We start from the raw sequence: 26731 nt of genomic DNA on the forward strand, positions 1-26731 counted from the left end.
TCTGCAGCCCTGTGTCGCCCAGGTGATCTGCAGCCCTGTGTCGCCCAGGTGATCTGCAGCCCTGTGCCGCCCAGGTGAACTGCAGCCCTGCTGTGCCGCCCAGGTGAACAGCCCTGTGTCGCCCAGGTGAACTGCAGCCCTGTGTCGCCCAGGTGAACTGCAGCCCTGTGTCGCCCAGGTGAACTGCAGCCCTGTGCCGCCCAGGTGAACTGCAGCCCTGTGCCGCCCAGGTGAACTGCAGCCCTGTGCCGCCCAGGTGAACTTCAGCCCTGTGCCGCCCAGGTAAACTGCAGCCATGCCGCCCAGGTGAACTGCAGCCATGCCGCCCAGGTGATCTGCAGCCCTGTGCCGCCCAGGTGATCTGCAGAGCCCTGTGCCGCCCAGGTGAACTACAGCCCTGTGCCGCCCAGGTGAACTGCAGCCCTGTGTCGCCCAGGTGAACTGCAGCCCTGTGTCGCCCAGGTGACCTGCAGCCCTGTGCCGCCCAGGTGAACTGCAGCCCTGTGCCGCCCAGGTGAACTGCAGCCCTGTGTCGCCCAGGTGAACTGCAGCCCTGTGCCGCCTAGGTGAACTGCAGCCCTAGGCCGCCCAGGTGAACTGCAGCCCTGTGCCGCCCAGGTGAACTGCAGCCCTGTGCCGCCCAGGTGAACTGCAGCCCTGTGCCGCCCAGGTGAACTGCAGCCCTGTGCCGCCCAGGTGAACTGCAGCCCTGTGCCGCCCAGGTGAACTGCAGCCCTGTGCCGCCCAGGTGAACTGCAGCCCTGTGCCGCCCAGGTGATCTGCAGCCCTGTGCCGCCCAAGTGAACTGCAGCTCTGTGCCGCCCAGGTGATCTGCAGCCCTGTGTCGCCCAGGTGAACTGCAGCCCTGTTCCGCCCAGGTGATCTGCAGCCCTGTGTCGTCCAGGTGATCTGCAGCCCTGTGTCGTCCAGGTGATCTGCAGCCCTGTGTCGTCCAGGTGATCTGCAGCTCTGTGCCGCCCAGGTGATCTGCAGCCCTTTGTCGCCCAGGTGAACTGCAGCCCTGTGCCGCCCAGGTGATCTGCAGCCCTGTGCCGCCCAGGTGATCTGCAGCCCTGTGTCGCCCAGGTGATCTGCAGCCCTGTGTCGCCCAGGTGATCTGCAGCTCTGTGCCGCCCAGATGATCTGCTGCCCTGTGTCGCCCAGGTGATCTGCAGCTCTGTGCCGCCCAGGTGATCTGCAACCCTGTGTCGCCCAGGTGATCTGCAGCCCTGTGCCGCCCAAGTGAACTGCAGCTCTATGCCTCCCAGGTGAGGTGCAGCTCTGTGCAGCCCAGGTGAACTGCAGCCCTAGGCCGCCCAGGTGAACTGCAGCCCTGTGTCGCCCAGGTGAACTGCAGCCCTGTGTCGCCCAGGTGAACTGCAGCCCTGTGCCGCCCAGGTGAACTGCAGCCCTGTGCCGCCCAGGTGAACTGCAGCCCTGTGCCGCCCAGGTGAACTGCAGCCCTGTGCCGCCCAGGTGAACTGCAGCCCTGCGCCGCCCAGGTGAACTGCAGCCCTGCGCCGCCCAGGTGAACTGCAGCCCTGCGCCGCCCAGGTGAACTGCAGCCCTGCGCCGCCCAGGTGATCTGCAGCCCTGTGTCGCCCAGGTGATCTGCAGCCCTGTGTCGCCCAGGTGATCTGCAGCCCTGTGCCGCCCAGGTGATCTGCAGCCCTGTGTCGCCCAGGTGATCTGCAGCCCTGTGCCGCCCAGGTGAACTGCAGCCCTGCTGTGCCGCCCAGGTGAACAGCCCTGTGTCGCCCAGGTGAACTGCAGCCCTGTGTCGCCCAGGTGATCTGCAGCCCTGTGCCGCCCAGGTGATCTGCAGCCCTGTGTCGCCCAGGTGATCTGCAGCCCTGTGCCGCCCAGGTGAACTGCAGCCCTGCTGTGCCGCCCAGGTGAACAGCCCTGTGTCGCCCAGGTGAACTGCAGCCCTGTGTCGCCCAGGTGAACTGCAGCCCTGTGTCGCCCAGGTGAACTGCAGCCCTGTGCCGCCCAGGTGAACTGCAGCCCTGTGCCGCCCAGGTGAACTGCAGCCCTGTGCCGCCCAGGTGAACTTCAGCCCTGTGCCGCCCAGGTAAACTGCAGCCATGCCGCCCAGGTGAACTGCAGCCATGCCGCCCAGGTGATCTGCAGCCCTGTGCCGCCCAGGTGATCTGCAGAGCCCTGTGCCGCCCAGGTGAACTACAGCCCTGTGCCGCCCAGGTGAACTGCAGCCCTGTGTCGCCCAGGTGAACTGCAGCCCTGTGTCGCCCAGGTGACCTGCAGCCCTGTGCCGCCCAGGTGAACTGCAGCCCTGTGCCGCCTAGGTGAACTGCAGCCCTGTGTCGCCCAGGTGAACTGCAGCCCTGTGCCGCCTAGGTGAACTGCAGCCCTAGGCCGCCCAGGTGAACTGCAGCCCTGTGCCGCCCAGGTGAACTGCAGCCCTGTGCCGCCCAGGTGAACTGCAGCCCTGTGCCGCCCAGGTGAACTGCAGCCCTGTGCCGCCCAGGTAAACTGCAGCCCTGTGCCGCCCAGGTAAACTGCAGCCCTGTGCCGCCCAGGTGAACTGCAGCCCTGTGCCGCCCAGGTGAACTGCAGCCCTGTGCCGCCCAGGTGAACTGCAGCCCTGTGCCGCCCAGGTGATCTGCAGCCCTGTGCCGCCCAAGTGAACTGCAGCTCTGTGCCGCCCAGGTGATCTGCAGCCCTGTGTCGCCCAGGTGAACTGCAGCCCTGTTCCGCCCAGGTGATCTGCAGCCCTGTGTCGTCCAGGTGATCTGCAGCTCTGTGCCGCCCAGGTGATCTGCAGCCCTTTGTCGCCCAGGTGAACTGCAGCCCTGTGCCGCCCAGGTGATCTGCAGCCCTGTGCCGCCCAGGTGATCTGCAGCCCTGTGTCGCCCAGGTGATCTGCAGCCCTGTGTCGCCCAGGTGATCTGCAGCTCTGTGCCGCCCAGATGATCTGCTGCCCTGTGTCGCCCAGGTGATCTGCAGCTCTGTGCCGCCCAGGTGATCTGCAACCCTGTGTCGCCCAGGTGATCTGCAGCCCTGTGCCGCCCAAGTGAACTGCAGCTCTATGCCTCCCAGGTGAGGTGCAGCTCTGTGCAGCCCAGGTGAACTGCAGCCCTAGGCCGCCCAGGTGAACTGCAGCCCTGTGTCGCCCAGGTGAACTGCAGCCCTGTGTCGCCCAGGTGAACTGCAGCCCTGTGCCGCCCAGGTGAACTGCAGCCCTGTGCCGCCCAGGTGAACTGCAGCCCTGTGCCGCCCAGGTGAACTGCAGCCCTGTGCCGCCCAGGTGAACTGCAGCCCTGTGCCGCCCAGGTGAACTGCAGCCCTGTGCCGCCCAGGTGAACTGCAGCCCTGTGCCGCCCAGGTGAACTGCAGCCCTGTGCCGCCCAGGTGAACTGCAGCCCTGTGCCGCCCAGGTGATCTGCAGTCCTGTGCCGCCCAGGTGATCTGCAGCCCTGTGTCGCCCAGGTGATCCGCAGCTCTGTGCCGCCCAGGTGATCTGCAGCCCTGTGTCGCCCAGGTGATCTGCAGCTCTGTGCCGCCCAGGTGATCTGCTGCCCTGTGTCGCCCAGGTGATCTGCAGCCCTGTCCCGCCCAGGTGATCTGCAGCCCTGTGCCGCCCAGGTGATCTGCTGCCCTGTGTCGCCCAGGTGATCTGCTGCCCTGTGCCGCCCAGGTGAACTGCAGCTCTCTGCCTCCCAGGTGAGGTGCAGCTCTGTGCAGCCCAGGTGAACGGCAGCCCTGTGCCGCCCAGGTGAACGGCAGCCCTGTGCCGCCCAGGTGAACTGTAGCCCTGTGCTGAAATCAAAATGTGGACAGTACAATACATGTGTTATGTAAGTAGATCAAGTATTTATCTACCTATGTATGTGGTTTTTTTTTCCCTGGCATAGTATGGCTAATCCTACTGCTTTAACAAAAGAGCTGCAGAGGGCTGTGTTTGAACACATGTGATTTTAATCTCTGGTGTGGAAGCTCAGTTGCAGTGACCATACCTATGCTCCATGTATCATACAATGCAACAGTCAAAGTATTGTCTGGCACAACAAGGTTAAAGAGGTTTCCAAGTGAACTGCAGCTCTGTGCTGCCCAGGTGAACCTGAAAGAGGTGGGGAGGTCTGCAGTCTCTGTGATTGAGATATCATACTCAGAAGTCCAAATCCATTATAATGCAACAGTGTGTCCTGTAGACTCATTTCTTAAAGGAAACATCTGAGGTGAAACAAAAACAACTTACCTGGGGCTTCCTCCAGCCCCTGGCAGCCTATTTGTCCCTCGCTGCAGCTCCGGTGTCCCGGCATCCTCTCTGTTGCAGATGCCGTCCTCGCTTGCACAGGTGCACAAAATGCCGACCTCGCGAGGTCGGCATCTACAATAGAGAGGATGCCGGGACACCGGAGCTGCAGCGAGGGACAGATAGGCTGCCAGGGGCTGGAGGAAGCCCCAGGTAAGTAGATCTGTTTTTTGTTTTGGGTTTTTTTTTACCTTAGACCTACCCTTTAAGTGATGTACAGAGGTTGGTGAGGCAGGGTAATAAGTAGTCTTACACACTGTTTAGCATTACAAGGTTTAAAGCAAGAGTTGCTTTAACCACATCATCCCTAAAGAAAAATTACTGCAAAGAGCAGGAGAAACAGTAGAGTATTAGAATGCATGCAAAGGACCCCAGACCACCAACACAATACAGAGAGAGGGGAGTCTCTACCTTTACCCACCTACAGTGAATAGGCCAATCTGGTGCAAACTGAATGACTGAATGCTGCTTATCTTGCTTCTTTGACTTAGACGATGTAATCAGGAAATGACCACACTTTGCTGAGATACTGACAATGAAACAATAGTATTTGTGTAATAGTATTTATTGCAAGCGATATGATGTAAAAAATGCATACAAATTAAATGCAAATTGAGTGCAAACAACACGCAATCACTCACAATAAAAGATATATACAGGGAATTGCCCACAAACCAGGACATGCAGTGTACACACATTCAACCAATACTCTGGCTATCTACAGTCATGGCCAAAATGGTTGGCACCCCAGAATTTTTTTTCCAGAAAATCAAGTATTTCTCACAGAAAAGTATTGCAGTAATAAAACATGTTTTGCTATACAAATGTTTATTCCGTTTGTGTGTTTTGGAACCAAACAAAAAAGGGAGGAAAAAAGTAAATTGGATATAATGTCACACAAAACTCCAAAAATGGGCTGGACAAAATTATTGGCATTACTTAATATTTAGTTAGTTGCTTCCTATAACCATCAATAGGCTTCTTACAGCGCTTACCCGGAATTTTAGACAACTCTTTCTTTGCAAACTGCTCCAAGTCTTCTGGGTGCTTTTTGACGTATGTATAGAGTTATTGTCCTGCTGGAAGACCCAAGACACTGGGCTCTACAGTTCGACCCAAAATCCTTTCGTAATCCTCAGATTTCATGATGCCTTGCACACATTCAAGGCACCCAGCGCCAGAGGCAGCAAAACAACCCCAAAATATCATTGAACCTCCACCATATTTCACTGCAGGTACTGGGTTCTTTTCTTTCTATGTCTTATTCCATTTTCGGTAAGCATTAGAAGGATGTGCTTTACCAAAAAGCTCTATCTTGGTCTCATTGGTCCACTAACCAAGAAAGGTTAGATAAACTGGGTTTATTTAGTCTAGAGAAAAGACGCCTTAGAGGAGATCTAATTAACATGTATAAATACATTAGAGGGCAATATAATACCTTGGCGGATGAGCTTTTTGTCCCTAGGCCTTCTCAAAGGACTAGAGCAGTGTTTCTCAACATTTTATTAGTGTGTACCCCTTTTAAAACCCTGTACTCATCGAGTACCCCCTAGAATAGTAAACATGATCACAAGTACCCCTTGACAAATATATATTTAATCGTAGTACATGATAATTGGATCTAAACAATGTGCAAGCATTTATTATTGATTTTAATTAGCTAAAATACTAATTTGGTGTTGTTTAAATAAGAATTATAATTTTCTAAATCTCTAAATTTGTTATTCTTGGTTAAGTATATCAAGCCCGAGTACCCCCTGGACCCATCAGAAGTACCCCCTGGGGTACGCGTACCGCATGTTGAGAACCTATGGACTAGAGGACATGAGCTGCGCATGGAGGAAAAACGTTTTAGCCATTTATTTAGGAAAGGGTTCTTTACAGTTAGAGTGGTTAAGATGTGGAATGCATTGCCACAGGAAGTCGTTATGGCAAACTCTATACCTGCATTTAAAGGGGGCTTAGATGCTTTCCTTGCGTTGAAAGACATCCATGGCTACAATTACTAGGTTATGCCTAATGATGTTGATCCAGGGATTTTATCTGATTGCCATCTGGAGTCAGGAAGGAATTTTTCCCATTTGGGGCTAATTGGACCATGCCTGGTGGGGTTTTTTTCGCCTTCCTCTGGATCAACGGGTATGTGGGGGACGGGCTGGAGTTGTACTTTGTACTGGTTGAACTCGATGGACGTCTTTTTTCAGCCAAAATAACTATGTAACTATGTAACAAGACATTTTCACAGAAGGACTTTGGCTTACTCAAGTACATTTTTTTTGGCAAACTGTAGTCTTGCATTTTTATGTCTGTGTTCTTGATAATGTTGCGCACTGTGGACAAAGGCAAATCTTGATCTCTGGAGATGAACTTGTAACCTTGAGATTGTTGATATTTTGCTACAATTTTTGTTCTCAAGCCCTCAGACAGTTCTCTTCTCTTCTTTATGTAGTTCATGCTTAGTGTGGCACACACAGACACACAATGCAAAGACTAACTGTTTTCAGGTGGGATTTTTAAAGTGGACCTGAACTCTTGCTCAGGACAGAAGGAAAACATAGAGAAATGCACCCTGAATGTATTTAGAGAGTTTAGCCTTGTAATTCCCCCTCATTTGTGTCTAATCATTAGTTGTGATTTGATCCTCCCCTGTGTCACGACGGCCTATGGCAGATAAGCAGATAAGACCATTTGAAAGCACAGGCTGTAAACAATATGCCTGCTTCCATGAATCAGGAGTATGCAGATATATTTTAGAATTTGTATCAGCTGTAACAAATACATGTTTGCATCTTTTAGAGCAGAGAGGACATTCTGAGTTCAGGTCCACTTTAAATTGTCCACACCTGTTACTTGCCCCAGGTGAGTTTAAAGGAGCATCACATGCTTTAAACAATCTTATTTATCCACAATTTTAAAAGGGTGCCGATAATTTTGCCCTGCCCATTTCTGGAGTTTTGTGTGACCATGAGCCTGATTCATCAAGCTAAAGCAGCGCAGCATCAGGAGGACCTCATAAGTGAAAATGAAAATCCGGCAGCCTGCAAGGAAAGTTATATTTACCCGAGAAGTCTTGTCCCGCGATGCCATCCCGAACTCCCTGCATCACCTGGCCCCGCCTTCTCTCTGCAGAGAAAAACGACAAGCTGCAGTAAATAGCTTGGTGTTTTTCTACGGGGAGAGAGAGGAAGCGGGGCCAGGCGCAGGAAGTCGAGTGATGCAGGGACTACAGGACGGCATCGCGGGACAAGACTAATCGGGTAAATATAACTTTCCTTTACTTGCAGGCTGACGGATCTTCATTTTTACTCTGGAGGTCCTATTTAATGTGCAGTAGTGTGTGCTATGCACGCCTTACATAGCAGCGCTCACTCCTGTGTAGGAGAGGGCCTTCCCTTAGTTACACGCATTGCTTCCTTAGCAACGCGCATAACTTTCAATGCGGGCGGTCCTGTGACGTATCACTACCGCAATACTTCACTAACAGCCGCTACTATGACAATTAACATGTTAAGCGATACTTCACAGGACCGCCCACAGTAACAGGATACCTGCTGGTGGATGGTAGAGGTTCAGGACAGTGTATAGTCTTCAGATCCTTCTGCTGGTGGCGCAATGAAATTCCAGGGTAGTCCAACAGGCAGGAAATGGTAGAGCATCGTTCATGACAGAAGTCAAGTTAACAGCAAATATGTGCTGAGTTATGACAATTAGGACTGAGGAATAGATGAAGATGTTATCAGTCTGCAATCAGAATATATATGAGAATATGGAATTCTACTAGTCGCAAACTAACTTTGTTCATTTATTACCCTTTGTTAGTTTTTCAGTCTGAACTGATAAAGTCATGTGTCTGTCGAGGTCAGCGCCCATGCTTTCAGTCTTTGGGAAATGTGAGCTCGGTAAAAAATCTAGACAAAGCTATTGAATTAACTAAGCGTTGTTGGGACAGCAATTGCACACAAAGGCCTCCCTTTGCTGGTAAGCACATACCCTTTCTACTGAACTATATGGGCAAACTTTGGTATAAAAAAAAATACAAAGACATGATGATTAACATGGGTTTTTTCTTACAGAATGCTGTAGCCAGTGGGAAAATATTTTATCAGCATTTGAGGAAAAGGATATTACACTTGCAGAACTTGATACAGTAAAGTTAATGGTGGTGAGTGGATAGTACAAGATGGTCCTTCATGTATAAAGCTGGAAGTAAGAGAACACCCTTTTACAGAGGCTTTTTAATTTGAGGTTATCTTTGGATTGGTAATGCTAGAGTCATACAAATGTACATGTGGCCAGTGTGTTGGGTGCAGGGCGAGCCAAATGACGGCTCTCCCTGCTGCCACAAAACTCCCCCTCCCGAGTTGTCACAACTCAGAGGGAGATGTAATTCAGGGTCCAGAAACCACTGGAGCCCCGATTATCCTTATGCGCCCTCATGCAGCATAATATTGCTGCAATGGGGCACCTGGTTTCAGTGCCCGGAGCTGACCGCCTTGTCCTAAAACCACCTGCTTCATGCTGGAGGGGCCCTCCTTGTTACGTTTGTAGGGTTACAGGATTTGCCAGTGAGGTGGGGGACGACCATTTAATGGTCCCAAGGTGCGACTAGAGCTGAGCAAAGGTCTTAGTAGATGGTGAGTGTCATACTGCGGGTGTGGTGGTGGCTTTTCTGTTTAAAGGAACACTATGGCGAAACATTGTAAAATGTAAAAGATGTGTGAGTAAAATGAGCCATAAATTACTTTTCTCCTATAATGCTGTCACTTACATTAGGTGGTAGAAATCTGATAGAACCAACAGGTTTTGGACTAGTCCATCTCTTCATAGGGGATTCTCAGTAAAGGCTTTTATTCTTTATAAATATATTACCTAAAAAGGATTTAAACAATGATGCTGGCCAGCCTCCCTGCTCGCTATACAGTTTTTTGGCAGTTGGACAGAGCAACTGCCATTCACTAAGTGCTTTTGAAAATAAATAAATCCCTGACAATCCTCCATGAAGAGATGGACTAGTCCAAAAGCTGTCGCTTCTGTCAGATTTCTGCTACCTACTGGAAGTGACAGCAACATAGGAGAAAAGTAATCTATGGCTCATTTTACTCTGGAAAAAAGCATACTTCTTATTTGTATATGTTTGCACATATTTTAAATGTAAACATTTTTGCCATACTGCCCCTTTAAGAAAATAATGCTAATGTGGAAAGGAAGCATTTGTGCATAAACTGGGAGGTTGTTTGGAGAACATAGACAATTTGCATCTATATAGTGGAACTTTGCGCAACCTCTTTTGGACTTTCTTATGGTTTGTGATAGAGGAAGTGAACCAACATACCCTGGTGAACTAAGGAATGCTGTGCAGGCATGTGTTTTACTGTTTACAGTTCCATACCTGTGTGAGTACATATTAATGAATGGTACCAGAACGTATGGTTTTGTCTCACTCCCTGCTTTCGCTCTGTTCCCTAGGTGCCTTAGGGCTCGTTTACATGCAGCGCAAAGTCACTCCCGGTGGGGGGCGGGGCTTGCGATCCTATCCATTATATTGAATGGGATTGCGGGCTGAAGTGCCACGAAATACAGCAAACCATGTGCTGTTATTCAGTGGTGAATCGCCTCGCATGAATGGAAACTGCAGACATGGCAGTCTATAAGCACGCATGAAAGCGCAGTATATGGAAACGAACCATTATGCTGGGAATACACGGTTCGTTTTTGCCTTCGTTTAAACCTTCGTTTCGATTGTGCCTTTTGTCCTTTTCGATCCCGAAATAATCGGTCATACGGTTAATATCACCACCCACGGTTTCGTTTTTTTTTTCGATTCTGATGGTTTCGTTTTTCCAATGATCGAAGGCTGCAAAGAAACGAAACGAAAATCCCTTTTTACAGGGACGGACTAGCATAAACGAATATATAATCGATCTGAACAGCCATCAAGCCTACCAATGGCTCGATTAGATGGATAAAGAGAGATAATATCAAACATGTTCGATCACTAGTGGTTCGTTTTTGGGGTCTATTAATCGAAACTATAATGAGATTATGACTATTTTCACATACGTTTTCAACACTCGATTCGTTTACCGAACAAATCGAAGGTTTAAACGAAGGCAAAAACGAACCGTGTATTCCCAGCATTAGGCTCCACTCCCCTGTATGAGCTGGAGGGGGGACAAAAGATTGGATGGGAGAGCCATCATACGTGTGTGTAGGTTTGTTTTGCATTCCAATCGATCACTCAGGAGATTTATTTCTGTACACTATGTCTTACAGTAGATTCTTTGGTTTTGGTTTTCAGGAAACTTGTCCATCTTCTTTTTTTTGGGGGGGGGGGGCGGGGTGTTAATAAATAAATACATTATTGAATAATTATTAATAAATTAATAAGTTCACCTGCATGGCCAGCTTTACTCAAGCCCACCATAAGATTGATGTGAGGTGGCTGGAGCTCACATCTGTAACAGAATAGAGCTTTTTATAATGATGTGTCTTCATTAAATGGCTTAATTTGGTCTACTTTCCTCCTTATAAATCTCCTTTATGTTTGATATGCCAGTCTATGACTCATACACGCCTATACTCTGAGCATTTTCCAGTGTTAGATGTACTAGCTTTGTAATGGGGCCAAATGGCTTAATGCAGGGAGAGAGGTGCTCAGGAAAGTGTTTGCTTTGAGCTGCATCTTGTCAGAATGAACACAGGCAGCAGCCTTGGTCTGGACAATGACTGCAGCACAGTGGGGTTTACTTTATGTAATGTTTACTCTCTTATTTCTAATTCAGATTTGCACCTTCTAGGCATGTAGAGGTTTGAATTGAACAAAGCTTTATTTTACACACTGTACCATTGCAATCATGTACCGTTAGCTATGCTTCAACTATTATATAATGAAATAGAGGTTATGCAATAGAAAACTTTTTAGCAACACTAATATACTCAGGTATACAATCATGTACTCTAATAAAATGTAGGATTAATCCAATATGGTATTAGAGCTGGTATCTGTGGCTGCGTTTTTCAAACCTGATGAAAAACGGAGTCCCGGATACTAATGTTCAAAGTAGCAGCCAGCCTCACCCAAGTAAAAAACGGATCCGTCTGCGTTTGCGGGGACCCGTTTTCAAAACCTGAACGGAAGGTCCAGATCTGCTGCATTTTCACGCTACGGATCAGGACCACGGATACACGCAGGGGTAGTGAAAAGCAATGAGAAAACGCATCTCCAGCTCCACAGGCAAAAAACTGATGTGAAAACGGATAGCCTGAGCTTTATGATTGGCCCAAAAAATCCTCCCACTCCTTCCTAATGATAGAGACGTTTTCTGTCAGGGAAAAACCTGAACGGAAACTGATGCAAAACTGATGCACTTTCATCAGTTTGCAGTACGGTGGGTACTTCCCCTAATCTTCCCTGGATCCGGACTGCAGTGTCCGTCCTGCAACTGTGTCTAGGGTGGACCTAGCCTAATTAAATAAGGTAAAATAATTACAATAATAAGAATGCACTTAGCAGTATTGCACATTGTTCAAAAGTATATTTTGAAAATAAACAGTCCACAAAATGTATATATAACACATAACAAAGAAAAAAAAATAAGTATTAAGTATTTAAATATCGATATGCCTACAGCTTGCCATTTTTTTCAGTATGATTACTGAAGGTTAAGCTTGCGAATAAAAATGGGGTGGGTTACTGTTTATATAACAAAAACTTTAAGGTCAATGCAATATTGTATGTTCACTTTTATAACTTTACTGTATGTTTGACAAATCAGAGTGCATTTATTCAGGGGACTTTTCACTGTTTTTCTAGAATTGCACAGATCCTTCCACCATCAAAACAAATATCCCATCATGTTCAAGTGCTGCATCTGCAAACACTTCAGATGTGGCAGAAATCATCGACAATTTCCAAACTCTCCACTTTTCACAGCCTCCATCCGCCTTGCAGAGTAAGTAATGGGTATGCATTTCACAAACTCTTTCAGGTGATTTTCTGCTGTCAGCTGCATTATAAATTTAGCTGATGCTCATGCTGAGCTGCAGATGGCGAGTGAGAAGAGTGTTACTCATGATGTATTATACAGGAACAGTACATTGCACTACTTCACCTAAACTTTGGGGTTATTTTTTGAATGTATTTTAACAATGGCTTAATTTTCTTTTACTTGCAGAATCTGCACCAATAAGGCCTGCTAACAGTAATTTGCTTACATCACCTCGCCAGTATTCACCACAGCCTTACGTGCCAAGACCACAAGTAAGTAAATAATCAATAAGAGATGGTATGTCTTCTACAACCGGGAGAGAGAGCAAAAATGATTAGAGTTGAAAAAACAGAGTAAAATGTAGCCGGCCTAGGGAAACTCTGTACAGGTATCCATAATTGAGGCAATTGTTGTCTACAGGGAAAGCAGTTTGCCGATTTCTTGGGATACAATCAGTGGCGTATGAACGGGCTGGCGGCAGGAGTGATCCGCTCCGGGTGTCAACATCGCAGGGGGGGTGACACCAGAGACCTCCTGCCATGCCGCGGTGTGTCGTTAACTCACTTATTCCACCGCTGGAGTCCAGCAATGTCCGACCTCCTCTCAGGGCTCAGCTCTCCCCCTAGTGATGGCATGTCTTCCTGTATGTGTGTAATCACGTAATGCAGGAAGACACGCCGGGCGATAGGGGGAGAGCTGAACGGTGACAGGAGGACGCATCGTGGAACAAGTGAGATACTGGCCCGCCGCGGCTTCCTTCCGCTCGCAATACTCTGCAGTAGTTAGTGTTGGAGGAGGTGGGCTGCGGACAGAGAAGGCATAGGTGGGGCGGGGGTACTTCAATCATCAATGCAAAGTATTCATTGATGATTGAGCTAGCCCCACCCCACCTATGCCTTAGAATCTGCTCACCTTTTCCTAACACTGACACCCCCACTTACAATGGCCTAACTTAACTCTATATTTACACTTTGCACTGACCCCCACCACCTATGCCCAACATTAACCCCTACCACATACACCTAACACTAACCTTACTTTTACCTACACCTAACACTACCCTCCCTCACCTATGCCTAACAATGGCACCCTCCCCCTCCACACACACTCCACACACATTTCTAACCAGAGCAGTGTCATGGAGCGTTTAGCACGCCGCACTCACTGGGGGGGGGTGTCATTTAATTATCCAGCACTGGGTGTCAAAATGGTTTAGGTACGCCACTGGATATAATGGCTTATTACAGTATTTGACTTGAAGTTTGACTAATCACTACCATTTAACATAAGACTTGTTGGCAATCTGACTACAAATATTAGAAGGCAGTCAGCTATGCAAGCTGACCTGATTATTGGTATCCCAGAAGAACACTCTACAGGCTCCAGTCAGATATACATGTAGACAAAGTATTCGTTCAATCTTGTGGTGATGTATTATTCACACTGGGGCAGGTTCATCAAAACCAGTGCAAGGAAAACGAGCAAACATGGAATATGGAGTAGAGTATTTGCCCAGATCAAGCATTCCGATTGGTCGATCTGAGCAGCTGCTCCACTTATGCACTTGTTCTGCACTGATTTTGCTCCAGTTCTGCTTGAACCTTCCTTCCTTTAATACATTTGCATCTAAAATCCATTTTGGCAGATTCAATGACATTGATTGACTCTACCAGGGATCTGCTGTGCTCAGCATGGCTATTCGAGAAACGTCTTTTTTTTAGTTCCATTCTATTTCAGATTGACTATCGATCAATAGAGCATATATCAATCCATGCCATGCACTAATGAGGACCAAAAAGTCTTAATCAGGCTGTATGCATGTTGGTTTGATGTGGCTTTGTGAAATGTATAATCTATAGCCTTACTATACACCAAGTGTGATGCATCATGGGAACCCACAGTTGCTCACTTAAAGCTGAATAATCATGAATACCTTCTGTTTAAAGAAGTCAAAATTATATTCTATCCAGCAAAAAAAACAAAACCCATGAGCAGCAGTAATTTTTTGTTAATTAGGGAGCTGTTTGGGATCCATGACCACACGGATTTGTCCTGCTTCAAGCAGTACAATGCTAGACGTTCAAGTGGTTTGCAAACAGATATTTTCTGAATTGTTTTAAGTTGGTGCACCAATTGCTACTCCCCAACAGATTTCCAGATGGTAAGGAATTGATCAACAATAAAATAAAGTTATTTTGACCTAGGTTTGTCCAAAAGTGGCTACATATTAGTGGATTTTTATTAACCCTTTGGCAGTCAATTTATTTAGAGGCTTGCAAGTTCTCCAAGCCAATTTATTTTAGCACATTTTTTTATTTCTTATTTTTTTACATTTCCTTGCTACTAAATAGTACTGCTGTAATGTGTATTTATGCCCACTTGTCACTTGAGAATAACAGAGGACTTCTGCTTTCAGTTTCTATACCCTATGCTAGCAAAGAGATTCAAAGCATTCCAAAAATCCACAGCACAGTGAGTTCTGCCGACTGAGGTCCAAAGCAATGCACTTTCAAATGAGATCATTCCTTTGAAGCTGCTAATGGGTTACTACATTTCAAGACATTAGACTTGATATAAACATGTCATTTAATGAAAACCTTTTAGTACGAGGGCATTTTTGTTCAAAATGAACTGAAGTATCAATCGTATATAGATCGGAAATGCTGTTTTTCTGCCGGATTAGAAGTAAGGGCTGAACACTATGACTTTTCACTAAATATTAAATTCAGTCAAGATAAAGAATATAGAATTGAGCTGAGATAAGCAAAATTTTCCCAGTAATTGTGTACAATGAGGTAGCACTCTGCACACTTCACATGTTTAACCAATAAACACACTCCAGACAGACATACAAGAAAGATCCAGCTAGCACAAATCTAATGCTGGGAATACACCATGAGTTTTTGGCATATAGATGGCTCGATCATTTCCGATAGGCCCGATCATTTTCTGATCGATTTTCTAATAGAAGTGAATGGAAATAGTTTATAAAAAGGATCAGAAAATCGATCGGCCAGTAAATCTGCTGAAAAAACTTGTCATGTATTTCCAGCATAAGTGTATAATGTTTATGTCTGTGGAGATAGGGAGCAGATGCCCAGATCTCAGGTTACCTCAGGGGAAAATAAGAGTGATCGGCTAGGAAAGTCCATCTAAGTGGATCATCTTCACCCTGCAGACGGTCAGCCGAGGGATAATGGGACAGCATTCTAGACATTTCATCAGTTCCCAATCATACAGTAAACAATTACACTTGGCTTATGTATCTATATAGGATTTCAAGTGAAATACAATGCAACATATCATTTATTATTATCCTAGATGCTTAATTAACCCATACTACTTGTTTTTTAAATCTAGGTACCGAGATCTGGGCAACCTTTGCCAAGCAGCACAAAAGGTAATCTTATATATGTTAATACATGTGTTGCAGTACTTTAATAATGGGACCTAAATATAATATATTGAATGCAAGTGATGCTCATGCTAACCACAGTGCTCATTCTCCTACCTACAAAGCAGGTAGCTGTAAGCTATGATCATAATCTTTGCTGAGGAAAATATTTATCTCCTCCAGATTTCATACTTGAGTCCAATAGTATTACATAAATACAGCCTGCCACTGCCACACAGGGAAACTAATGGCCTGTCAATAACCAAACTCCCACACAGGCTAAGTAATGGCCTGACCAGACCCAAACTGCCACATAGGGAAAATAAAGTAATAATGGCCTGATCAGACCAAAACTGGAATTAACAGCCTGACCAGACCCAAACTGCCACACAGGGGAAATAATGACCTTACCAGAACCAAGCTGGACACACAGTGGAAATAATGGCCTGACCAAACCCAAGCTGGAAACACAGTGGAAATAATGGCCTGACCAGACCCAAACTGCCACATGGTAAATAATGACCTGACCAGACCCAAGCTGGAAACAGTGGAAATAATGACCTAACCAGAACCAACCTGGACACACAGTGGAAATAATGGCGTGACCAGACCCAAACTGCCACATGGGAAATAACAACCTGACCAGACTCAAGAAGGACACACGGTGGAAAGAATGGCCTGACCAGACCCAAACTGCCACACAGGTGAAATAATGACCTGACCAGACCCAAGTTGAACACACAGTGGAAATAATGGCCTGACCAGACCCCATTGCCACACAGGAGAAATTGTAACCTGACCAGACACAAGCTGGACACAAAGGGGAAATAGTGACCTGACCAGACCCAAGCTGGACACAAAGGGAAAATAGTGACCTGACCAGACCCAAGCTGGGCATACAGGGGAAATAGTGACCTGACCAGACCCAAGCTGGACACAAAGGGGAAATAGTGACCTGACCAGACTCAAGCTGGACACAAAGGGAAAATAGTGACCTGACCAGACACAAGCTGGACACAAAGGGGAGATAGTGACCTGACCAGACCCAAGCTGAACACAAAGGGGAAATAGTGACCTGACCAGACCCAAGCTGGACACAAATGGGAAATAGTGACCTGACCAGACCTAAGCTGGACACAAAGGGGAAATAGTGACCTGACCAGACCCAAGCTGGGCCTACAATTTTTTTTCCCTGATCAAAAAATAGAACAAGGAGAGCCAAACTATGTGCACACCACTCCTCCAGCTCGACAAGATTTTAGATAAAGGTTCTTTTAAGCAAAAGATGGAAAATAATTTCCTAGGAGAAAACGTAGGAGAAAAAAAATGAATTGAATAAAGGCCTAAGATTTGATTGTGTTCTATCAAAATAGGCCTTGAAGATTACTTTTTCTTTATCCATCTTAGTTTAGTTGTTTTTATTTCTTTTCTGGACTGTTGCTATTATATCTTTCATGTGGCTGTTATAAGTTGCAATGAGTAAGAATTACATTTGTGTGTGTATTTCTTAATATCCAGCTGCAAAGCAACAACAATTGGAATATTTTTAAAGGTGTGATTCTATACCCGCTGTATACAGTGGAATAAAGGGAGAATAATAACCCTCTTCTAAAACAATGCAGCTTACTTCTCGGTCTGCTTATACAAATCTGTACCTTACACGGTTAAAGGGCACATACTCTGAATCAGCTGAATGCAAGTCGGATCAATTATAATGATAGGTGTGCCATAAACCAGTGGTTCTGCATTTATGCCTGGCTCACAGAGGCAAAGAGCAATCACTTGCATAGCTTTGCCCACTGTCTTGAAGTGATGTATTATGGGTCTCACTTTTAAGGCAAATGGAAGAACCTTCTGTACTAAGAAGGTAATCTTGTACTTTTCTAACATTAATGAATAATTAGCTTAGGAAATAGAGGTTTCATTAGCAGAAGGGGAGATACATCTTTAAAGTGGTTTGAGCTGTAAAATGCTCTACCCTTTGAAAAGTGATATTTGCAATACTTGTAAAGAGGTTTTGTAGAAAGACTAAAGAATATTTGAATATGTCTCAAATCATCTAGGACATTCAAGTGTTGTCCTTCCAGCACAGTTTTCACTAGCCATCAAATGTTTCAATTTATAGCAAATATGTTTTTTTATGTAATTTAGACCTTCAGATATGTGTCTCATACTTTAAGTTTTGGATTTTCTTGCAGGGCCTATGAATCCAAGGCATGTTCAAACAGCACAAAACTACAATGGAAGGGTACATAGCCCCTATTCTGGTAACATGCCAATGCCACTAGGAAGAGGACAGCCTCAAGCTTGGTATATGGTATGTCTCTTGAGTGATAGAAACTTTTTATATAGCAATAACTCAAGATTGTATGCTTTATTTTACTAAACTGTAGTGATTACAGCAATAGATGTATTTCATATTTCCAGTTGGGCCACCTTGTGTTCTACAGAGACAATACAGCTGTTCCATGAGGTTGCTAATAGCAAAATGACTGGTGGGTGGGTCATAATTTGCTATTTAGTTTAGAGGTGTAGGAAGTGTTGCAATGATGCCCAGTTCAGTGGAGTTTTTACACTACTAGAACTGCTGTATTTGTTTTGGATGTTCACTAAAGGTGGCCACTTAGCAATCCAATTTCTAGCGAACAATTGTTCGAGCAATCAGATAATTCTGATCGGAAGTGAAGTATTGTAATAGATTGCTTACTACACTGTCAACGGACCAATTTTTGCTTCCTGTCTATCACAACCAACAAGAAAATCCAAATTTTGGTTCAACGAAAATCCAATTGGGCGACTGCTTTTATAATCATTCGTAATAGATTGTGCCCATCAGCGGAGATTATTTACAACCAATCCAATCACATTCAATCATTATTATCTGATCACTCTAAAGATTTTTCACTAGAAATTGGACCATTAGTGGCCACTTTAAGGCTTTCCCTTGTCAATCGTAGGTAGAGACTCTTGTTGCATGGTGTAAGTCCCTGGTCTACCACAATGTTTTTAAGGATGAAGCTTATGACAGCCAGGGGGCGATACAGATGATAATTTACTGCAGAACCTGACTAAGTCCTTTTTAATATTTAAGTCCTATTTAATATTAGGTATAGTATTAGCATTTGGACAGCTTCTGGTATGCGGGGTGCAGGTGGAGGGATGTCATCAATTGTCGAAAATTGATATTGTGGTCCAAAGCAATTCTATTTTTAGAGAGCAGTAATTGAGATTAGTTAGTGTGCTGATTAGGAAGCTGGTGGGCCATAGGATTAGTATTACAGATGCACCTACTGACTTTGAAGTAGCACTGATATATGTCATACGTGTCATCTGCTTACCGATCCCTGTGATGGAGCAGATATAGCTGTGATCTTCATTGCTGCTTCATCTCTCTGGTGACTAATAGCCAATGGATAGGTTCTCAGTCACTAGGAGGCAGGACTGACATAGAGATCATGGTTGTTGACTGCCTCCCTGTAACTGCTGTGGGCTGGGTTTTCTCTGGGAGAGAATGGGGGAGGAGGAGGGAGAGGAAGCTGCATTTGTGTATATAGCAATCCAGGTCATTGCTTGCAGCTGTGACTTTTGTATGCAAAAATGAAACATTTTGCAGAATACGTTTAAAATGCACATTTTATTGTATAATTGAATATAAAAATAGCATGAACCTTATAAGGTTTTAGTAAATATTGGATTTTCACTATTTAAGTAGCACATAGAGCAAAGCTCAGCATGGCTGCAGTTACATAAGATATATTGATACACCCCTCACCCCAAAGTGAGAGAGAACACAATCACCAACAAAGTTTGGGGGGAAAAAAGACAGATTTCATTCTAAACAAAAAGTAGTAATACAAAAAAATAGGTATAAATGTGTGATATGTAAAGCGGGTGTGGCCACAATAGATTGTGGGTGGAGTAATACCCAAAGTTACTTACTGTAGCAGCTAAAATATGCTCTTCCCAGGATACAGGTATGTTGGCTCTCCCATATTAAGTACATCCTCATAATAAGTACAGCCATGTCCCCCTCTTAAAGTAAACCTGAGACAAGAATAAAGAAAGATTTGATACTTACCCAGGGCTTCCTCCAGCCCCATGAGCACTGCTGAGTCCCTTGCTATTCTCTGTTCTCCGGCTATCGGTCCTGGTAATCTGGCTCAGCCACACCAGTCGGGCTCTTCTGTGCATGCAGTGATTATGGTGCTGGAGGATGCCTCGGTAAGTATCAAATCTTATTTTTTTTCTTGTCTCAGGTACACATTGCAATGCCCTCCTCTCCCTTTCAAAGGCAGAAATCAATTTCCAGCTTCCACCATGTTATCTTTTGCAGACCCATACATCCTCTCGTCTCATTTATCTGTCTCCATCTGCAGCTTTCCTTGTGTCCATCTCCCATCAACTCTAAAGGTGACCACTGATCCAATCTTTTTCATCCAATCTTACCAAATCTATGTAGTATAAAGGAAAATTGAGTGAATATATTGAATGGATAATTCAATACAGAGGCGCTGCACCTATCTGCACAACCTCGGAGTTGCACCTGCTCTTGTATTTGCCTGAGGAAGCGGGCTTGGGACCCGCGAAACGCGTTGCATAATTTTATGTGGAGTACTGATTAAATATATATTTTTCTGGATACCATATATGGTGTTTGTGTCATATATATTGGGGAGATGGATCCACCCCGGTCTCCCAATTTTTTATTTGGTTTTAATAGACTACTAATTTTAATTCTGCTGGCGCCTCTAACTACTACTAATATCATTATCCACCTGGTGGATTGGTCTGTACACCCTTATTTTTCTTCTACGGAGAGCGACTTCTGAGTGGGGACAGGCTTAATATCCCCATATGCGAATGGAGTGGTTGTCTGAGGTCGGCAACCCAGACTTGTGAGTATATCAAGATCTGCTGTATAAATTGAAGATTACCTTATATCAACAATAATACACTATTGGGGGCTCTCGGTTGTTCTTTCTTTTTGTCTTTCTACTTACCAAATCTATGTAATATAAGGGAAAATTGAGTGAATATATTGAATGGATAATTTAGGCAGTTCCCTTATATTTAATAGAAATGGTAAGATTGGATGAAAAAGATTGTATCATTATTGGCCACCATAAGACACTACAGGAGAGTGGAAAGAAGATGGACACTAGGAGAGTTGCAGATGGAAACTAGCAGAGAAGAGAGTGTAGGCCCCTGATCCCCTTCCCAAAATATGTTCCTGACCTTTACGTGAGTCAAGTGGGTGGTGTTTATGCATTACTTTGCCCAGTTGGATCACAATGAGCTGTATAGTGATCTGATGGCCACATACTCAGGGAAGCTCTTTCTCTCTGTATCCTCACAGTCAGTATAGGCTCTGGGGAGAATAGTGGCAACCAATGATTCTTCCAGGCAATAGCCTGGATCATCCAGCCCATACAAGTGCCCTGGCTGTTACCCCTTTCTGCCACTCTTAATTTGTAAAGGAACTAATATTTTACCTTTGTCATTAAAGGGACCCCGAAGTGAGGATATGGAGGCTGCAATATTTATTTCCTCTGAAACAGCACCAGTTGCCTGGCAGCCCAGCTGATCATTCTGGCAACAGTAAAGTCAGAATCACACACCTGAAACAAGCATAGAGCTAATCCAGTCAGACTTCAGTCAGAAACATCTGATCTGCATGCTTGTTCAGGATCTATGTCTAAACATGTTAGAGGCAGAGGATCAGCAGGGCAGCCAGGCAACTGGTATAGTTTAAAATTAAATCAATATCCCAGTCGCCATATCACTCTGACTTCAGATTTCCTTTTAAGTGAGAACAGTGGAAATAGAATGCATCAGTTAAATGTATTCGCATTGTTTGAAATATTGTAGTCTCGCTTTATTTGCTTTATGTTATGTCATTTTATGAATATGTATTCTCTTTGCAGCCCCAGGTATCTGGATTTAGAACAAATGGCCCAGCTTTTCTGCAAGGTAATCTGAATGTATGCAGTTATAAAAAGATTTATATAACTCACTAACGTTTGTGTGCAACTGTTGTTTTATAAATACAGTGGGATGCAAGAGTTTGGGCAACCATGTTAATCGTCATGATTTTCCTGTATAAATCGTTGGTTGTTATGATAAAGTCAGTTAAATATATCATGTAGGAGACACACACACAGTGATATTTGAGAAGTGACATGAAGTTTATTGGATTTACAGAAAGTGTGCAATAATTGTTTAAATAGTTGCATAAATTTGGGCACTGTTGTAATTGTATTGATTCCAAAACCTTTAGTACTAATTATTGGAACTTAAATTGGCTTGGTAAGCTCAGTGACCCCTGAACTACATACACAGGTGAATCCAGTTATAAGAGAGTATTTAAGGGGGTCAATTGTAAGTTCCCTCCTCCTTTAATTTTCTCTGAAGAGTAGCAACATGGGGATCTCAAAACAACTCTCAAATGACCTGAAGACAAAGATTGTTCACCATCATGGTTTAGGGGAAGGATACAGAAAGCTGTCTCAGAGATTTCAGCTGTCTGTTTCCACATATTGGAACATATTGAGGAAATGGAAGACGACAGGGTCAGTTCAAGTTAAGGCTCGAACTGACAGACCAAGAGAAATCTCGGATAAACAGAAGCGACAAATGGTGAAAACAGTCAGTCAACCCACAGACCAGCACCAAAGACCTACAACATCATCTTGTTGCAGATGGAGTCTCTGTGCGTCGTTTAACCATTCTGCGTACTTTACACAAGGAGATGCTGTATGCAAGAGTGATGCAGAGGAAGCCTTTTCTCCACCCACAGCACAAACAGCCGCTTGAGGTATGCTAAAACACATTTGGACAAGCCAGCTTCATTTTGAAATAAGGTGCTGTAGACTCATGAAAATAAAATTGAGTTATTTGAGCATAACAAGGGCATTATGCATGGAGGAAAAACAACACAGCATTCCAAGAAAAACACCTGCTACCTACAGTAAAATATGGTGGTGGTTCCATCATGCTGTGGGGCTGTGTGGCAAGTGCAGGGACTGTGAATCTTGTCAAAGTTGAGGGACGCATAAATTCCACACAGTATCAGCAGATTCTGTAGACCAATGTCCAAGAATCAGTGACAAAGCTGAAGCTGCGCCGGGACTGGATCTTTCAACAAGACAACGACCCTAAACATTGCTCAAAATCCACTAAGGCATTCATGCAGAGGAACAAAAACAGGGAACACCAAGAGCCCCAATAGTGTAATTCGTACTGGACAAGGTGGCAATAAGTTTGTATTGCTAAATACTCACAAGTCAGGGTCACCAGCAGGCAACCACTGTAAAGGCAGGTGGGGAGATTGTCCTGACCCCACTCAGGATTAAGAAGTCGCTCTCTGTAGACAGGAAGAAAGGGTAGCAACCCTCCACCAAGGGTGGACTCAAAATTGTATACAATGAACAGAGGCGCCAAAAGTATAAGATTAGATTAAATGAGCTTAAAAATCAACTTAAATGGCAAAATTGAAGGAGGAAGTGGTGGTCTCACCTCCCTCAAGCAGACACGACAACGACTGCGATTCAGACAGTCAAACACATTTATTAGGAACTCCAAAAAGAAATGCAACGCGTTTCGCAGGTTCAACCCCGCTTCATCAGGCAATATAGAGAGGAGTATCAAACAATCTGCACAAGGATTCAAATTAAGCGCCGACAGAGGCGCTTAATTTGAATCCTTGTGCAGATTGTTTGATACTCCTCTCTATATTGCCTGATGAAGCGGGGTTGAACCTGCGAAACGCGTTGCATTTCTTTTTGGAGTTCCTAATAAATGTGTTTGACTGTCTGAATCGCAGTCGTTGTCGTGTCTGCTTGAGGGAGGTGAGACCACCACTTCCTCCTTCAATTTTGCCATTTAAGTTGGTTTTTAAGCTCATTTAATCTAATCTTATACTTTTGGCGCCTCTGTTCATTGTATACAATGCAGAGGAACAAGTATAACTTTCTGGAATGGCCATCTCAGTCCCCAGACCTGAATATCATTAAAAATCTGTGGTGTGAGTTAAAGAGCTGTCCATGCTCAGAAGCCATTAAACCTGAATGAGCTAGAGATGTTTTGTAAAGAGGGATGGTCCAAAATACCTTCAACCAGAATCCAGACTCTCATTGGAACCTCCAGTAAGTGTTTAGAGGCTGTAATTTCTGCAAAAGGAGGATCTACTAAATATTGATTTCATTTCTTTTTTGTGGTGCCCAAATGTATGCATCTGCCTAATTTTGTTTGAACACTTTCTGTAAATCCAATAAACTTCATTTCACTTCTCAAATATCACTGTGCATGTCTCCTATATGATATATTTAACTGTCATTTTTTATCGTAACAACCAACGATTTATACAGGAAAATCATGACGATTAGCAAGGTTTCCCAAACTTACGCATCCCACTGTATATACATGTCTGTGTATCTGCTTTGGAATTGTTTTGGCTTTCCCACAAAGCTGGCAGTCTGAAGGTTCTCTGCTGAAACATGGCTGTTACAGACAGCACTGAAACCTATTGGTCTTGATTTCTAAACCAAATAAACTTCCAGCTTAATACAGGCCATCAAACCTGATCATCAGTTGGTATGCGATCACATGCTGCCCGATTCCTTATTCAGGCTACCTATACTGAGGCTAATATGGCTACCAATAGTGGGGGGGCTAGTCTGGCTAGCTATACGAGCAGCTACCGATACTGGGGGGCTAACCTGGCTACCTGTACTTGGGGGCTACCTATACTGGGGATTAATCTAGATATCTATACTAGGTGGCTAATCTTGCTACCTATATTAGGGGGCTAATCTGGCTACCTGTATTGGGGTGCCCTCTGGCTACCTATACTGGGGACACCTCTAGCTACTTATATTATGGCTACCTATACTAGGGCAATTTAATACTAAGTTGTTGTTTTTTGCTCCCTGTATTGGGGGGCTATCTGGGGAACAAAGGTACCTTAATTTTTTGATGTGAGCAATCAAAATTCTGCTATGGAGCCCCATGTTTTCTAGCTATTCCCCTGTTTGCTGGACATTGAAAGGCATAATTGGCAGGCTGTCTGCACTAGTTATTAAGGAAATATGCTACCGTACAACACCTGAAACACCTTTTCTTTTCATATGCTCATGTGCAAAAGTGAGAGAACAACTATGATACAAGTGTAGCCTTCCTTACAGATGTTAACCTCTTAATGGGCAATATAGGTTAGATGGCTAGGATAGGAAAGTCAGTGAGTGTGTGATTCCTCCACTCTAAGACATAACCACACTGCATGGTTTACAGCACTGGGTGGGGATACCTGGTCACACACACACACACACACACGCACGCACACACACACACACACACACACACACACACACCCCGAATATTGGAGGACAAGGTTTTCTCTCCATGTTCTCTCCATGTTAGCATTTCTAACCAATCTAGGTCCATTGTCACTCACCACAGCTTTTGTAAAATGCCCACATTTCCCAGGCTGCATATGGGCTAGAAACACCAAAAGTGTCCCTACTTTTTACTTGAGACTCAATAGTCACCAGTGACCATTGGCATATCCAACATCATACCTAACTTTGTTTGCAATTTAGCAGACTTCAAATGCCACCTAGAACCCCCTTCAGATGCAGTACAGAGAATGACGCCATTGTCCTTTCGTTCCAGCGCTGTGAGCCCTCGGAAAGGCTACGGGAGCACACGTGTCTTCGAATGCTCCAGAAGATGGACTGCTCCATACTGGAACATGCGCAGTACAGAGCCTGTCTGTCTTCAGGAGCACTCGGGGACACGAATGCTTCCAAAGCCTTCAGGGGGCTCACGGAGGTGTATTCGGCCAACTGACTGAACATTTTTCCAAATTAATGAACATTTTCCCAGCCAAGTGAAGAACGGATCTATAAAAACATAAAGACTGGCCTCCCTACTCACTGAACACTATTTTGGCAAATGGACTGAGCAACTTCTGCTCAGTAAGGCTGGGTTTGTGAATCAGTTGCTGTCAGCTATAATGCAACAGATAACTGATAAGAAGACATTTTTCATGTTTCCCTAAGGGCCACTAGCCACGAATTCGCATTGCAACTTGAAGAGCCAATGCATGTCACTGGAGTAGTTTCCATTGCGATGCAACCCCGGAAAAGAATCAGATGCCTGCTGCGGATATCTGGTAGTAACGGACAGCCGCATCCGGACTTCCGTAATAAAAATGGAAGTCACCCGACAGCTATGTGCGGCGTAATGCGATGCAGTCATATCCTGACACTGGAATCGTGCCCTAAATGGCCACATCCAGAAAAATTGATGCAGAACTAGTGGAAATGGGCCCTATGGGTCAGTTTATATCCAGTACTGGCTGGATAGTGTACTGGCACAGGAGACTAGGGTTCAAATCTCAGCTCTTCCTGTTCTGTAAGTCAGCACCTATTCAGTGAGGAGACCTTCGGCAAGACTCCCTAACACTGCTACTGCCTATACAGCGCGTGCTAGTGGCTGCAGCTGAGGCACTTTGAGTCCGCCAGGAGAAAAATTCCAAAATAAATGTTCTCTGTCTTGTGTCTACGCGTTATAACATAAAGGGTAAAACTGACATAAAGGGTAACATGGAAGTCTCCCTCTTATCAATTGTGCTCACAGCTGACAACTGATTCAGTATAAACCAAGCTTTTGAAATGAAAGCAAACCCTGAGGATCCCCAATGAGATGGGTTAGCAAATAATTTTGTCAGTTTTGTCAGGTTTTGCCTTCTGTAAGTGTAGAACATTTGTAGTGGATTTTATTCTGGAACAAATGTTTAATTTACAGTATATGTATACATACCCATGCATTTCAAATGTTACAATTTTTCAGGCTAGTGGTCCTTTCAGCATAGAGTATAGTTTAAATATACTACCAGTTTATGTAAGAGCCAGTTTACATACATTATGTTAGTGTTAGGTGCTTGGGAATACATGTCTCCACTGCAGGATTCCTTGCGGGTGTAGGCAATGCATCCACTGTCTGAAAACACTAGTGCCACACTAATTAAATGCAGCAGACAGAATGACAATGAACATGTGAGAATGGGTCCAT

The 26731-nt window shown here is 45.0% G+C and overlaps 1 protein-coding gene across 1 annotated transcript in view; it reads left to right on the forward strand.

Annotated features, from left to right (window-relative positions):
- Positions 1-26731, forward strand: part of RIPK3 (receptor interacting serine/threonine kinase 3) — an 87095-nt gene that overhangs the window by 48977 nt on the left and 11387 nt on the right. Inside the window, exons 6-12 of the mRNA XM_068271527.1 lie at positions 8096-8254; positions 8350-8438; positions 12090-12228; positions 12451-12536; positions 15625-15664; positions 17857-17975; positions 21583-21628. Coding sequence (XP_068127628.1) covers positions 8096-8254; positions 8350-8438; positions 12090-12228; positions 12451-12536; positions 15625-15664; positions 17857-17975; positions 21583-21628 — 678 coding nt within the window. The remainder of the gene's footprint in view (positions 1-8095; positions 8255-8349; positions 8439-12089; positions 12229-12450; positions 12537-15624; positions 15665-17856; positions 17976-21582; positions 21629-26731) is intronic.

The sequence above is a fragment of the Hyperolius riggenbachi genome, chromosome 1, assembly GCF_040937935.1.
Source record: "Hyperolius riggenbachi isolate aHypRig1 chromosome 1, aHypRig1.pri, whole genome shotgun sequence".
NCBI classification, from domain to species: Eukaryota; Metazoa; Chordata; class Amphibia; order Anura; family Hyperoliidae; genus Hyperolius; species Hyperolius riggenbachi.